Source organism: Semicossyphus pulcher, unplaced genomic scaffold, assembly GCF_022749685.1.
Source record: "Semicossyphus pulcher isolate SPU_LCO1_2020_fin unplaced genomic scaffold, fSemPul1.0.p SCAF_9, whole genome shotgun sequence".
Classification (NCBI taxonomy): Eukaryota; Metazoa; Chordata; class Actinopteri; order Labriformes; family Labridae; genus Semicossyphus; species Semicossyphus pulcher.
Genome location: NW_027211770.1, coordinates 29,994,989 through 30,011,470, shown reverse-complemented (window position 1 = coordinate 30,011,470; position 16,482 = coordinate 29,994,989). Strand labels below are relative to the sequence as shown.

General features: G+C 41.3%; 1 protein-coding gene across 1 annotated transcript; it reads right to left on the bottom strand.

Moving 5' to 3' along the window:
* Positions 1-6,323: 6,323 nt before the first annotated feature.
* Positions 6,324-15,714, bottom strand: hormad1 (HORMA domain containing 1). Its single transcript, XM_069656980.1, has 15 exons — positions 15,679-15,714; positions 14,438-14,582; positions 14,283-14,346; positions 13,121-13,157; positions 12,927-12,947; positions 12,727-12,753; positions 12,554-12,621; positions 11,798-11,946; positions 11,128-11,285; positions 10,798-10,866; positions 10,291-10,351; positions 9,407-9,459; positions 7,458-7,541; positions 6,818-6,871; positions 6,324-6,441 (listed from the first exon to the last, which is right to left on the bottom strand). Exons 1-15 carry the CDS (start codon positions 15,709-15,711, stop codon positions 6,346-6,348), a joined length of 1,119 nt encoding a protein of 372 aa, XP_069513081.1. The 5' UTR covers positions 15,712-15,714; the 3' UTR covers positions 6,324-6,345.
* Positions 15,715-16,482: the final 768 nt, after the last annotated feature.

The following is a 16,482-nucleotide window of genomic DNA, read 5'->3' as shown; positions in this document are numbered from 1 at the left end:
CACTGCGGATGCCTTAGAAGCTGATGCTGGAGGTTAAGTGTTCCTGAGCACACATAGAGGTATGTGTGCCCCCAAAAAAAGGAAAAGGCGTAAAGCACAGAAGTGATCTATGTCCTTAAGCGCTCAGTTTGCTTTGCTGGCACTCTTGATGAGTTGCTGCAGTGATTGGATGGAAAAACAAGTCTAAGTGATGTGGCCCTGCAGTCACCTGACCATCAGCGTGGCGTGTCTGCCATCGCTGGTCGGCAGCTTGCCCGAGCCTGGTGGCACGCCGACGTATTGCACAGGTATATGGCATCAGTAGTTATTCATCATCCATAATGTTAACGATTACAGCATGTCGATAACAAACCCAGGAGTTAAATGAGTTTGTGCACTCAGCTACGCCTGCGCCTCGCCAGTTCAAGGTCACTCCCTCCCGTCCCTGACAGGAGGGATGATTCCCGGGCTGGGCTGCGAGCACACACATCTCCACTCAAGGTCAAGTGTGCCACTATTTAGAACAAATAGATACATAAAACACTCAATCTTGTTGGTGGGTTAAGTATGGGCCGGGACCTTGGGCTGGGATAAAGTTGGCCGGCAGCTCGTATATTTCGTCCTGTACTTGTATTTCAGCTTGACACTTTGTCACCCCACATCTCTCCCTCCGTCTGCTCGCTATAAAGTCCCTCTTATGTGACCGAACGCGAAAAGTTAGCATTGATTTTCGTCATGTAAGAGCTCACCGGTGTGCAATGTGTACGGATCCTGGGCGTCTCAGGATGGATGACAAACTGTGTTTATCATTCAGCCCGGTGGCCAGCTGAATTTAGACTCTGCAGCCTCCTTTTAAGCTGCTCTGTCAAACATACCATGACCAAAGCTGCTATTCACCTATGGATGGCTGAAAAAATAAAAACACAGAGGGCCTTTGTGTTTGAGCAAGAGCAGGACAAGGCTCGGGCGCGTGGCGAGAGGATACACTTGATTTGGAGTCAGTTAGCAGCTCATGCCTATCGTAATGGACAATGGGGCAAGGGCAAGTGTCTCCCTCCCCTTAGCTTTCCTCTCTCCCTCTCCCCTGTCTCTTGGCGTGCTTCCCCCTGGAGACACGAGCCGGGGGCTGGGCGCTCTGATGGCCAAGCGTGACATTTAAACCCCTGCCCTCCGGTAGCTTTAGGGGGGCTTTGTGGAGGACATGGGGGGGCACGGAGAGGTCCATCTGAGCACAGAGAAAGAAAAAGGGGGTACGGACAGAGGCTCACCCTATAAACCCCTACCCCTCGCTGCACACGCACTGCTCCCCCCCACCCTCCCCTGCAGAAGTCCTCAGTGTGTCAGTTCGGAGGGGGGCCCCATTGTGCGCGGGTCTGCCGCTGAAGAAAAGGGCCCTTTGGTGGTAAACAATTCAGCTGTCCACTCTGATCACAATGGGGGCACATCCCATTGCTTTGAGCATCTGTTTCGAGTAGGTATTGGTCCCCTCACCGCTCGCCAGCGCTGACCATACATACCCGGTGAGCGACTAAATCCCTGAATCTGCTGGCCCACTACCACCTGCTCACAGCCTCCCCTCCTTTTATCATTCCTTATTCGGATCAATACTGTTGACTCCACTGCAGTGTCTCTCAAAAGACAAGCTGAATAGCCTCGTGTTGGCTGTTTAGGAGGATCGCATGCTTTTTAAATTGTGTACAGTGCTGAGGCCAACTGTACGGGCTGATTAAGGCATGCATGAGAAAGAAGAAGCTTTTCTGTCATGACACACAGCAGCAGGAGTTATCTATGATGGCCTCGTCCCTTGTGCAGCTTATTGCATGGCTACTTATCGCCCCCTTGTGGTTGTTCAGGATATTTCATGCCTGCTTGTGTATCCACTGCTCTTAACTCTATGTAAACACACAGTGGTGAAGGAAAGTATTCACACCCTCTGGTAAAAATACAAATACCACAGCATAAAAATACTTCAATATAAGCAAAGTCGTGCACTAAAATATAACTATTATGGGGTCTGTTTCAACTCTTCTTGGGAATTTGGATTGAGCCTGTTTGTTGCCACTGCTATCATCAAAGTAAGTTAAAAATCTTCTCTCATATTTTTGCTTTTTACTGTAACTGTAATTTATTTTATAATTCTGTTCAATTATTTCATTCATCTTATCAATTTTTGATCATTTTTATCTTTTATTTCATTTAATCTTTTACATTCTATCAATATGCGTTTTTCTTGCCTCGCGTTTCTTCTCTTTTGTGCAGGAGTGCAGAACTTTTTTTTTTTTAATTAGCTTGGTTTTGTATAGAGGCATACAAATAAATGTGCCATTCTTTATCAGCAAATCACATTTCAAGGCTACTCGTGCATAATGGACAGTTTATGAATGTTATATTCTGACAAATTGTTGAATAAAAATTTAGGATGTATTAAGATCTTAGTAGCATTTTGGTACTGAAGATGGTTAAGATAGATATTTGGATGGAGATGGATGGCAGTTTAATCCATACATCATATTTTGTGAGATGAAGATGGGTTTTGTGGAGCTGCCCAAAAAAGATAAGTGTCCAATATTTCCCTGAGAAATGCAGTGAAGTCAAAGTAATAGAAGTAGAATAAAAAGGCAAACAAATAAATTACGTAAATTGACATGGGTACATGGTTAAATCTCTGGTAACATACACTGGGTGTGCACACCAGTGTGATTCACTGAACGCTACTTTTAAACTGACTTTCTTTCTTTCTGGAAAAAGATTTGAGTGACATATTTTCTGGATTTCCTCAAACGCCTCTGCCAACTATCTGATTCCAAAGGGTTAACAGTGAGCGGGGTTACTCTGCTGGGGATGCGCTAATCAGCTCGGAAACATTTGCTGCCCTTCTGGCAAGGTCAAAGGGGTCACGGTCCCTGGGATGGGTGTCCACTCCATCCCTCGCTCCTCCCCCTCCTAGTGTAAAGCCCAGCCCCCCCTTGGGGCCTATAGGCCCTGCAGGCACAATCACCGCAACGCGACTATAGGCTCACAGAAGCTGGCTTTAATCTATATGGAGCCCTGGGATGGACTGCGGCTGTCTGTCCATCAGGCTGTCAGTGGGTCTTGCCTTGACCATACCCAGGCGGCCCTGGACCTAAGCTATCGACTGAGAAAGGCCGAACCCAGATTCCTGATTGGTCTGCAGAGGCGTCCGGCGGGCCCCTCCTGCTGTTTGGCCAACTGATTGATCTGTTAACACTGGCCGCTGGACGTGTGTCCCTGAATTTAATTTCAGAATTCATTTCTGGAAGACGTGTGTGTACAGAAATGATGTAGAGTCCCAGGATCCGAGTGAAGGATTGAGGGTGGAGGCGAGATAAAATTGAAATTGAGATTCCTTCTTTCCCCCCCTTTATCGTTAGATATTTGGAACGTGCTTGAGACAAACTCTTGTCTTCCTTAGAAGATTTTTCATTTCCAACAAAAATGGGATTGAAAGTGGTCCATATTTAAGTCTTTGTGCCTTTGACTGTCTGTCGGATCTTCAAGGGATACACTCCTCTTGGTGACAGATGAGACCATTTATCAATATGTGTATTTCCAGTGTATTTTTCTTGTTATTTTCCATGCCATTGGATACATTTTGCCTTTTGGGCACTATTTATCGGTTCATCTCTGTGATATAGTGTTGTTGTAATGTCTTAAGCAGAGATACTGGTTATCTTCAGTACATGACTAGACCTGCAAAAGGTACCTTTACCGTCATTGCATTTCATCACTTATCAATACCCAGAGAACCCCCTGCTGTCAAAATAATAAAAAGAGTTGAAAAATGCTACTGGAGTCGGGGCTGTGAGGTTAGGTAACCCTGATTCATTTCACAGCTCATAAAGCCCGTCAATGTGCCGGTGTGTGGGTACGGTCCAACATGGATTTCCCCAGTCCATTCTGCTTTACCCTTCTCCGTTATCAGAAATACCCATAAAAAACGCAGAGACAATGAAATAAAAATGTGGTGGCCAGGACAATGCCCGTGTTAGGAAGTGAGGGCTGATTTGATGGAGTCTCTCTTTCTCTCCCCCCTCTGGCCTGCTGCAGACACAGCGAGAGTGGGGGCTGCTTGGATATGCATCACAAAGGCTTCCTGCAGTATTGATCCGCAGTGGGTTAAGGCAGTCTATCAGCAAATGTCCCTCTCTCTGGGAAAAACAATAGGAGATTAAAAACACACAGCTTGCCGGGCGGGAGGCTGCTGATGGGCCCTTATCTGGGCCCAAAGGTCACTGTGTACAGATATAATCCACTTTCACTTAACAGCTTCATTTAAGGCACCTCGCATGCAAATGGTGGCATTTGTGGGTCCATTCAAAGATAGAGGTTTGTTTTTCAAGAGGTAGGTGAGTTGAATTTCATCCCCAGACCAGAGCAGGGGGTTTTTGGCAGGAAGAGGAAACTGTTAAATCTTTAAACGCAAGAAGACAACAGCATTTCCTTTTTGCAAACCAAGAGCAAGCCCAGGTGTCCGACAGCGTCTTTAACGCTGATGGAAGCAGCAGCACAGCATTAACACTGTACGGCCTCGAGAGCTGTATTTTTGCATTTATTAATCAATTCACCTTAGGGCCATATTGAAAACTAGAATTATCGCTTCACTCGTGTATTCCTTGGCCAACAAGTGAAGTTGCATGTTACATCCATCAGTGTGTCCCACAGAATGACTGGCTTTTATATGTAAATTAAGATTGTCTGAAAGAATACACTACCCATAAACAAAACAAAGCATAAGCAGGCCTACATTAACAGGAAAGGTTGCAACACAATAATTCACAAGGGGGACATAATACCAGAGAACATCTCTCTCCCTCTGTTCCTCTGCATTGTCAATAGACCCTTCCCACCACCGCCGAACAAACAGGAGATTGTCCATTAATCGTGGATGTAATCATCACGCTCACAGATGAAAAACAAAATTTAAACCAGGTGTAATAGTATTCCTTTAGGTATTCCTGAGAGATGAGGTTCTTGAGAATTGGATGGACGTGAGGTCACAGTGACTTTGATCTTTGACTCAAGGTTGAACTGATTAGATTTTGCCGGTCAAAATGGCCAAGCAAAATACGAGGATACACTTCCATGCTTTGCTGAGATAACATGTTCACAAGAATAGTCTGTGGACAAACAAGCGGCAGCGTCCTTTTTCGATTGTTCCCAATGAGGACATAGCGAATGTCTTTCCCAGCGCTCCGCCATTTTTGTGCGGCCACTCCGAGCACTTCGAGTTGAAACTCTCTGAACTTTTCGGAAAGGCAATGGTGTCGTCACCACCGCTTTTTGTTAGGCAACCAATCAGATGGGGCGCCACTCATCACCGTGGTTACCGTGATGGTTTGGCCATTTCTGTCTACCCCAAGCTGTACGTTATGACAAACAGTAGGTTTCTTTACTTTCAATTTCCACAAAGGGAACCTATTTGCTGCTGATTAATAAAAGATGTTTCCCTTTGACGAAGAATAATGATGAAAGCTGTAGGTGTATTTAAATGTTTAACACCTAGGCCACACTGCCTACCTAAGCGTGCGTGTGTGTGTGTGTGTAGTTCACAGGTTAGAGCAGCCAGGAAGCTGGCCCTTTCGCAGCTGCAGCAGCATATCATCAAGAGATTACACATCACTCTTTCCCAGCAGCTCTCACCACAAATCAGTGGAACACCCTGCCTGTTGACGCGAGGAGCTGCAGCTCTATCAGCATCTTCAAAACCAACTTAAAAAGTCCATTTATGGAGGCAGATTGGCCGGACACTAAATGTTGCCGGTAAGTGTTGTGCTTTTATCGCCCTGCGCGTTGTAAGCTTGTTGTTAGCTGTGCAGTAAGTTAACTTATTGTTGTCATAGAAATGAAACCTGCATTTTTCACAGCAAAGATTTTACAGTGTTTGGTACATTTTAATTTCAAAAGAAAGCAGGAGGTGATGTTTTGTTAAAAATCATTTCTTATACATGTCCAGGACAAGATAGCACTCTGTCCACAGGGGTCGCCAAAATCAACACAAACCCAAAGTCCCTCACAGTAGCTTTAAAGTAGTTTCATAAACACAATAAATCATGTTAGCTCTGCTTTAACAGCAGATAACACTGGATTCATTTTTGTCTTTTATTCAAATATGAAAACCTGCTTTGCAAACAAATGACTCAGAGTCATAACCATTAAAAATCAACATAAATACTGCTCATTAATTGATTCTAACTTGGAGCAAACAAATGGTTAAAACACCTAAAATGAATGCTAAAAGAAGTGGACTTCCTCCTCAAAAAACAGCTGGGTAACTTGTTATCAAAACTGAAATGTAAAAAGCATGACTGTGAATCAATACAGCAGCGTTATAGGTCGGATTTGAGGTCAGAAGCGCTCTTTGGGCTCGCTGAACTTGCGTTTCTTCGTAGGCACAGCGGTGGACGGTGTTTCCTGGCTGTCGGGGATGTCATACTGAGAGACCTGAAAGCAGCAGAGGAAACGCTCAGCTAACAACAAGTCAACCGCAGAATTTCATGAGTCTACTGACAGACAACATCCCACTCAGAAACCAAAGTGATCAGTGCTGACTCATCTGTGGAACAAACAGGGTTCCTACGCACTTTCCATTTTAAAATCCATCCCTGTAGAAATGTTTGTATTTGTAGAAGAACAGCTTTTAAATCGCCATAAATCAGAAATACAAAGGCTGCATGTTAAATCAAACGATCTGAGGGCAAAATACTGAAGCTTTTTAATAATATGTACAGTAAGAAGTGCCTTATTTAATTCTTTTTGCTTTGACAGCTTTAAATGTATTAAAGTTAATATCAGATTCGAGTTTATATGAGTTTCTCACCTCTTTGTCCTTCATAGCCTTCACCTTCTTGGTGTTCACAGTCAGGTCGGTCGCCTGTCAACACACACACACACACACACACACACACGACATCATGAATCATCTGCTGTTTTTATGAAGTTCTTTATTTTATTCCTTATATCTTTGATCATCTCATTCTTCATTCTTTATCAACAATATTTATTTTGAATAAACAAATTATTTCTTAAAGTGAAAACAGTTTAATTCTACAACAGCTGCTTAACAAGTGGTCATTATTCCCGGATGTTAAGTATTATAAACTTTTCCTATTCTCTGACTGCGACCACAGTGGCTACGTTCAGGTGCACAATCCACAAACAGCCCAGTTGTAGGTCAATGCATTTTAACATAACAAATTATTAACAATAACCTAAGTTAGCTTTTGTTTTTTTGCAAAACTAACATATAACGCCTCTTATTTTCAAGACAAAACTCAAAAGAACATTATGGGCTACAATTTGGCTTCCCGATTCTCAGTCTTGGAGTGATCAATTCCTCTGAGTAGGTGATTAGCAAAGTAAAAAGACCTAACGGAGAGGTTGAAGGGGTCTCAGGTCTTCTAGCTGTAACAGTTTAAAGGGAGGAATTAGTAGCTGTCGAGTTTGAGAGGCTGACTGACCGTAGTGGACCTGATGATCCTTCCACTCCTGGTCCTCTTCAGGCCAACCTCCATGTCAGAGGTCCTCTTCACCAGAGTGTCCATCTGAGAGGGGACAGATGGTCCGGAACACCGCCGTCCATTAAGTGCACTTTAAGTGGCTCTTTGCTTCGTGTTTACACAGACTCTACAGTCGCTCTGTTCTTTGTTTAGAGACCCTCAACAGTTGTTTTGATTTCTCAATTAAAATAATCAATGGCTTACTGTGTTGAAACCACAGACTGTATAAAAAGATGAACGACATGACAGCTCCTTGAAAGTGAAGCCAAACCTTTTCTATTGCCCCCTGCTGGATGGCTGCAGTATAGGTCATAAAGCCAGCCTCCTCCATGTTAACAGATGGGACATGAGTCAAACTATAAAATCAAAATACATGTCAAATACATTTTTCTCAAAGATCGTTTCTGTCATTATAGTCAGTTCTTATCATGCTGATTTACATCCAAGTGTTCATTTTTATGACAAGTTTACTTTTAATTAGTTATTTGATGCTGTAAAAAGGGGGTGTGACCTCATGACTGACAGCTCTGTTGACAAATGGGGCTCCTGCAGCGTTCTGTTCCCAAGTAGCAGAGTAGAGGAGGAACAGCGAGAGGAGACGTAACTCACACTAACACTACAATCATTGAACTTTCCGATACCGTGAATATCTGCTTCAGACCGACACAAGAAGCTGTTCTGCTGTTAAATACATCCACGTGTGCAATCTTTGCCGTTCTTTTTTTCGGTCGGTGTGTGTTTTGGTTAGCGGAAGTTGCTACGGAGGCTTCACCCTCCAATCTCTACTGCGCAGCTCTGGCTCCAAATGACGTCACCAGCGCAAGATGGCAGCGTTCGTCACAGGGGTATTTAGGCTTCAATTTTGTACAATCAGAGTTGATGGAGACGCGTCGTCCATCTTTATATACAGTCATTAGTTCAAACCTTGAAAACCTTTCACCTCTTAGCAAAAGCATTATTCCCTTTACACCTCTTTTTATACTTTTATCTTTGACAAAGGGAATTTATTTGCTGTTGATTAATAAAAGATTCAGGTTTTATATTTTGAATCCTCAGCAGCTGTTTCCCTTTGACAAAGAATACTGATGAAAGCTGTAGGTGTATTTAAATGTATAACGCCTAGGCCACACTGCCTACCTAAGAGTGCGTGTGTGTGTGTGTGTGTGTGTGTGTGTGTGTGTGTGTGTGTGTGTGTATAGAGGTTAGAGCAGCTAGAAAGCTGGCCCTTTTGCAGCTGCAGCAGCATATCATCAAGAGATTACACGTCACTCTATTTTTTCCCAGCAGCTCTCACCACAAATCAGTGGAGCACCCTGCCTGATGATGTGAGGAGCTGCAGCTCTATCAGCATCTTCAAAACCAACTTAAAAAGCCTGTTAAAAGCTGCTCAGCTGTGTACTCACTGACACTGAATTCCATCTTATGGATTGCTTTTATTTGACAAGCATGTATTTATGATGTGCTACTTTGTGTGTAGCTTTGTATTTTTGGTGTGTCCTTTTTTGTATAACTCTGTCGTATGTTTTACTCTGTACTGTTTGTTATTGTCCTGTTTTGACCTGTCAAGGGACGACAGATGCGGATTAGCTTAAAGCTATAATCTGGCACGGTGCATCAAATGGTGACATTTATGTTTTAAACTGTACATGGTCCCTTTTAAATAAAATAAAAGAACAATAATAATCAAAAACAGAAGAAAATGATAATGGTTATTGGATGATGATATTGAAATCACACCAGCAATACTAAATCTTGCACCGCAGTTTTAATGTCTATACCTGCGAATACACACAGGAAGTGGTTGGCAGTGTGTCCCAGGCCCAAATCTTACCTTCTGCAGGACAGCGAGTGCCTTCATGTGCGCCAAGCTCACCTTGTGTTGAGGTCAGTGTAGTTTATATCACACTTACCTCTGTGACTTCTTCACAGCCCCCAATCTTCTCAAGACAGCTTATCTGGATGTCTGGGTTTGGAAAAGAAAGAATGCTAATGTTCATATAGTTTCACAGTTCTTGTCTTATTGTCTGGATTATTCTTTCGTAATAATAATGAAGATTTATGTTTTTTAAGAGCATTGCAGTGTTATAATTACAAAATCAACAACAAAGAACTCTGAACGCTGTAAACATCTCCATGTGGTGTTCTTCATGTGCTACAAGACATATCAGGGACAACATCAGCATCATCTCAGTGGCTGGGCCTGTCTGCTTTCAAACTGCAGTGTACCAAGGACAGGCTGAACAACACGCTTTCAGATTGGCAGGTTTGAGACGTCACAAACCTAAGGAGCCAATCCCGTTAATGGACGGGGTGTCGCTATGCAGATCATTATGTGTAACCTATGGCAACCACTTCAGCAAACGTGAGACAGCTGTAACCGTCATTTTTGCAAACTCACTACTGACTGCTAACGTTAACGTTACTACTAATTACTACATTGCAAGCTAGCTAAGTTTCAACAAGTTGCCGCTAAACGATGGCAGAGACATGTTTTGTTTTCCTAATGGGGCGGTGGAGGGGGTGGTTGGAAATGTGCATAGTGGGCGGGGCCTATGCAGATTCAGGAATGGGAGAAGGAGGAGAGGCCTTGGGAGGATTTTTACAAGGTAATTAAACGTGCAGAAAAAACATATCAGACACAATTTATTATTTCAAGCAGAGCATTTTATATGTCTTACAACATGACTGGAGCTGGGCTTTAAGAAGGAGACATTATAAGCACAAAAAATGCTAAACTTAAACACTGGAAAGGTTATTATGTAAAAAGCTGAAGTGAAGTGGAAGGAGGATTTACCAGTGTTGTCCAGGTCTGTGTGTTCATTGTCAGGCTTCTCCACGTCTTCAATCACATGGCTCTAAAGATTAAAACATGTTGTCTGAACAGCATGATAACACAATGTCAACACAGTGACCGCAGCTTTTGATAACACACGCACTGACTCAAACGTCTGACCTGTTGCCTTTCTTGCTTTTGCAACAAATAAGCATTTCCCAATTCAAACATCAATAATGAAACTGCTGAACACAGTGCACCCTGGAATTTTAAACCTGGGTCCTAATTTGTACATATGTTGCATCTTAAAACTCTGGTATTGCTGCAGTAGATGCTTCAGCAATCTACAGAGTAATTTAGTAACCTTTTTTTTTTATTTAGATCACAAAATATGTAAAAAAAAAAAAAAAAAATAGGGCCCTGGAACAATCCTGATCTTAAAGAAGTTCATGTAAAGCTAATTTCCTTAAACCAAAAAATTGTGACATTAAAACGATTTTGCTCTGCTGCCCGTGTTGCTGTGCTTACCTGCGACAGCACACCCTCCTCCTCCATCTTCAGAACCCACTTCTCCGTCACACAAATACTGTGCTCCACCTGCAGACATTTAATAACATGCACAGCTGTCAATCAAAAATCAGCTCCCAGAGGTGCTGACTGCTGTAAACCTTGTTGATCCAGAGACAAAGGTCAAAAAGCTGTCCACTAAAGACGGTGAACATAAACCTCAGAGACAATGAGTATGAGGAGGAACAAAGACTCATATATTTAATAGAGGACTTATAAAAGGTTTTACAATTCCTTACTGCCTATTTCATTTAACATTTTATTGATTTCCCTCTGCCTCCTTTCCTTCACCTGCTCCAGTCTCTGTCTCTCTGTGGTCATGTCCAACTTCAGAGTGTGGAAGGGAGTGACCACCTCGCCCATGGTGAGTCTGACCGGCTCCTTCTCAAACTCCATGGTGTCGCCGTCGGCCTCCTTGAAGCCTGGCGGTTGGTAGTCCTGAGGAGTGACTGGAAACAGACAAACAAACTTTAACAGGGAGACAGAGACAAAAACAACCTGAACAAGAGGGAGAGAGAGCATGCTCGGACATGAATACATTTTAAAGGCAGACAAATACTCGATTTTACAAATAAAGAAAAAAAGGCAAGGGTGTATCCTCCTGCTCGACCTGCTGATCTTAAATGTTTGACATCAACTGTCAAAAGTAAATGTGATGCATATCAGAGATGTTTGCCACAGTTACAAGCACTTAAAATACTGTCCATGCAGAATTATTTGTCCTTAACATTTTTAATAAATATCAAATAAATATAGCTACGCAGCCCCGAGGAGATCCGCCTTGTGAATCAAAATTAATTTGCAAATTAAATGAATGAAATTACAGAAGCAGGCAGGAAGTAATTGTGGCAGTCGACAAAAGATGACGAGGAGTGACTCTAGCAGTCCGCCAGCCAGGACGGCACCAGAGGAGACAATATAAAACCTAAATAAAACTTAATTATGCGTGTTTCTTTGTTACCATTGTCATAATAAGCCAGCTTCATGTTGAGGCACACGTTGTCCGGCAGAGGACCCAGGTTCTGCATCAGAGTGTAGAGCTTCCTCACCAGCAGGATGCTGGCCTTCTTAGTGTTGCTGCATGACATAGACAGCATGTTGTTGTTGTTGCTGATGAAGAAAAGATTTGATTTAAATTCACAGTTAGCGTAGGTGCAAAAGTTTCCAAACATACTGTCAAGAGCTGAAATGATGAATTGTTTAGTTTTACATAAACACATACTGTACTTATACTTTACATCATCACTCGTGCTTTTAATATACATATATAAATGCACCAATTTGTTCACATGCTTGTTTACGTAATAGCCCTGTTTATTAATTACATTTAACTTATGAGCTTTATTAATATCCCAGTTAGCATGTGTATCCATGTGTTAAGTACAATTAAAGGATTGAAAAAACTGAGTCAAATGTGTTGTATTTACACAGATAAATTAACCTATAAAGCTGATTTTAATAAAAACATTACATCTTAGGTTTAATTGTCTCACTTATATCTTTGTCTGATGTAGCTTTAGCTAAGTGTGGAACTTAAGGATACTTTGGAATATGGTTTTGCCACTTGTGATTTAGGGAAGACATCATGGTACGTGTAAAGCCAACTAAGAGATGATTCATGTTTTTTCCTATCGTTTGTTTTCTGCATTGATTTGACATTCTTCAGTGCATCATGAAGTTATTTTAATCAGTGTCAAGGAAAACAAAAAAAAACAACCTTTCAAAGTCCACCTGAGCTCCTTCTGTGGTGTACTGGATCCTAAACTGGTAAAACTCAGTCACTTTCTGAAACACAAGACAAAACAGCTGCTGTGCATGAGATAAGCAATTATCACAACTAGTTATGTTTAACAGCACGGTTAAACATCAACAATGCAACCTGCACATTACCTCAGGGTTCTCTTGGTCAGTGTAGATCTAAAAGAAAAGGCCAAAATGGAATAAACATGATCACCGTGAATATTTCTTTCAGGCCTGACAGAGAAGACTTAATTCTGCACAACATCAGCTTAAAAACTCTTCTCAAAAAATGTAGTGACATTGTTACAGTAGTAACTCAACAACAGGTCAAAGATTAAAAAAATACTCACAGACATAATAACTGTCCGCAGCTAGAGGGAGAAAAATAACATTCACTCTGATAACATATTTAACAACTTTGCACTGGTAAATATGTGCATAAGGACTTACTCTACTCAGTACTTTAATATACTGTAGTTGTCTGTCTCAATAAGACATACATAACAAAACTTCTGACAGATGGAAAGGGTTGAATATGACTTACATACTTCTTTTGGATGGCCTCAAAGCATCCCTGCATCCTGGAAGTAGATCAGTTAAGAGGTTAGAGTAAGTTTTACGCCGTCATCATAATGTTAACTGCTCTGGCATTTGGGCATGAGGGTTTTGCATGTGATATAATATAATATAAAGTATACCAGTGATTCCCGAACTATTGTAAATGCACCACTTGTGCTATGCGAGCTTCACAAATTAACAAATTGTGTCTTTGCTTAGAAATGTAGCGTGACTTCCGACATAGCATTAACTAGTAACAAGGTCAGCCTGTTGGATACGGTCTCTTCACTCATTCATCAAAGCAGAATGTGTTGAATTTTGAAATGTATGCAACATCCAAAATACAGTTGAAAGGCAAGCTGACGATGCTGCCTGCAAAAATACCATGCTTTCCAAAGTTGTGCCAAACACAGACTCATTTGTTGCACTAAAATCATCATTATAGCGACAGGTGAGGTGGCCTGTAGCTGGTATTGACAGTGAGAAGTGGAACTGGTTTTGGTATAATCTGGTACATGGTCTGAAAGGTTTGGGAACTTCTGCTGTTGATTTTGGCCAGAGGCATAAACTCAGACAGCCTTGTCTATAATACAGAGAATATAATTAGAAAAAGGTAGAAGTGTATCAAAAAAACACACATTTTAGATTGTTGAAACTGCATTAACAACATGACTGTATACTAAGGTTATGATATATAAAAGAATACATATTTTGTAGAGATTGTTTTTGTGTTACTGAGAAAGTGTTAATTTGTAATATACCAGTAAGAATTTGTTCAAATTTCAACAGATCATATCATCACACAAAGTATAATTGATGGTGTGATGACACAAATCTGCCTTTCTTTGTATTGAAACCAGCAACAGTTCAAGACATCAATACACAGCTTGTGTTTTCAGAGATATCCTACATGAGTCACAACTCTCTGAGGTTTCATGTATTGCTTGAGCAGACTGAAATGAACAGTGGCTGTTTCTAGATGGTTGTTCATATCCACCAAATCTCACTGTGTATGAATATTTTTTGAAAGCAGAACTTGGCCTTCATAACTTAATAATTTTTTAACAGGTGTTCTTGCTAATTTTGCAGACACAATAAGACACACAATGCTATGGCCAGTAAGTGTCGAGTAAGTTGTTAATATTTACCACTGGACAATCTGACTGGCCCCGGGACAGCTTCGCTCCTCTCTCAGGATCATCACTTTCTGATCTGTGGGAAGAAAAACAGGGAGGTAAAAATTTATAAATACTTCTAAATGGAAAAGGGACCTTGATAGCCACTGTTCTGTGTGTAATCTAACCTTCAACATATTTGCTCCCATAGGCTTTCTCTGGGAAAAGGCCCCGGAGGTAAGTGATGCCTGACACTGCAATGGCCAGAAGCTTCTTTATAACAACCAAGGACTGCTGCTCTGACAGAACCTGATTGGGCAACAGCTGAGTATCCTGCATGAGTGGCACAGATGAATCACATATACTGAGGTCTGCTTACTCATCCCAGCTAACACAAACAGCAGCATTTCAATGAGTCAGCCTACAATATATTTTATAAAATATAAAACACTCATTCCAGTGAATATCTGCCAATTATGATAACTTGTGGTGTAAAACTGTCTCTCTGAAGTGTGTGATTAATTAAAAACACATCAACAAAACACTAATAGCGAGAGTGTGTTATTATATGGTCCTTCTGATGTTCATATACCTAAATATTGGTGTTAATCATCCATTTACTCTGGGTTAAGGGAGAATTTAACCTGGGGTTATGGGAGGCTTATGAAATTAGTGTTAAAGGGGACATATTTTAGCTATGCAATTCAATTTTCTTGGGGGAGCGGCCTCACAGCACTGTCACTCCAAAGTTGTAGAAAACATGGCTGCTATAGGATCGGTTATTCGGCCTTATATGTACGAGCCAGAATCACCAGGAGGTATTGGAATGGTAAGTTGAAATCTTGACAAAGGCTTGACTACAAGTCAGTGCAAGTAGGCAGCCTGAGGTGAATGCCTATTGGTCGATATCTGCTAAAGTAAGGTGCTTTGTAGAAACCTGCAGCTGTTCCTAACAGCCCATTTCAGAGGCGACCTCTTTAAAAAATTTAATTCTGGAAAAAACATGAAACCCCAACGAAAAATGTGAAACCCATGTCATAATATGAGAATATTCTATATATATATACCAATATATATATATATATATATGGCCTCTTTAAATTTGTGTAAAACACAGAGAACTCTATGTCCTGGTGCTTTGAAACCAGGTGCAACCAGTAGATAATGATTACCTGTGAAACAGTCACAACACAACCCCTTCTTTCACTAAAATAATAATTACATTTGCACTGCAGTACATGGATAAATATGCTCAATCTTGTAACAATTAATAAACGCACAATTACAAACCACTGACTGTATGTAAGAAACAGGGAGAACATCTGCACAGTGTCCTTTTGTACTTGTCTTGTAGCTAACAAGCTTATTGTGTTTGCAGCATCATAAAACACTGAATGTACATGAGCTAATAGGTCTAGGATCTTCTTACCTGTGAAGTTCTCACTTGTTGCACACACGCCATTTCTTTAATGAGAGACAACAAAATAAAAATCTGAAAAAGATAGAGAGATTATGTGTAAAAGGGGCCAAAGACACCTAATATTATTGCTTTCCCTCGGTTAGTGTTCCTACATTACTGTAAACTGTAGTTAGCAACTTGACACATTAGCTAGCTAATGTTAGCTTATTTTGTTCCATTTAAGTATCCACCTGCTAAAACAGTTTCAGCCAAACTAAGATAAAACTGTTACTAACAGTTGCCTGTTGACAACGGGCTTATACTCACATCGAAACAACAGAGGAATATTTAAACAAAACAACAATATAGTTCAATCGATGTTTTAAATACCCTCTAGTTATAAGCTAGCTAAGTGTAAATGTAAAACAACGCGTTCCCGCTAATTATTTGATTAATGGGCGGGGACACTGTCAAAAAGGAACCAATCACAGAAGAAGAGAGTTTGTCAGAAGTGTACAAAAAATAACAACACTAACGACAACAATCCCTTCGTTAAACCACTATGAGTGCATTAATGTATAAATATGAAACAGAATACATTAAATTAAAAGCCACATTGCTGCATCGGTAATATATCTTTTGTGTTGTACAGGTGCTTTGTGTTGATGCAGTGCGGCTCCTGATCCGCCCACAGTTCCATTAAGTGAAATCATTGGACGACAGGGATGTCAATCGCAGAGAGCGGCGCCGTTACTGGCAACCCATTGGCTCAATGTGTATTACTCTCGCTCTTCTATTGGTTACTGTATATGTCAACCACAAGTAGGAAAACCT

Bases quoted from the DNA above. Each gene is read 5' to 3' on its own strand.
- hormad1 (XM_069656980.1), bottom strand. From the start codon at position 15,711: ATGGCGTGTGTGCAACAAGTGAGAACTTCACAG. The intron at 9,460-10,290 runs GTAAATCCTCCT...TTCCAAACCCAG, and splicing joins CACAGACCTGGACAACACTG to ACATCCAGATAAGCTGTCTT. The intron at 6,442-6,817 runs GTGAGAAACTCA...TGCTGCTTTCAG, and splicing joins AGGCTATGAAGGACAAAGAG to GTCTCTCAGTATGACATCCC.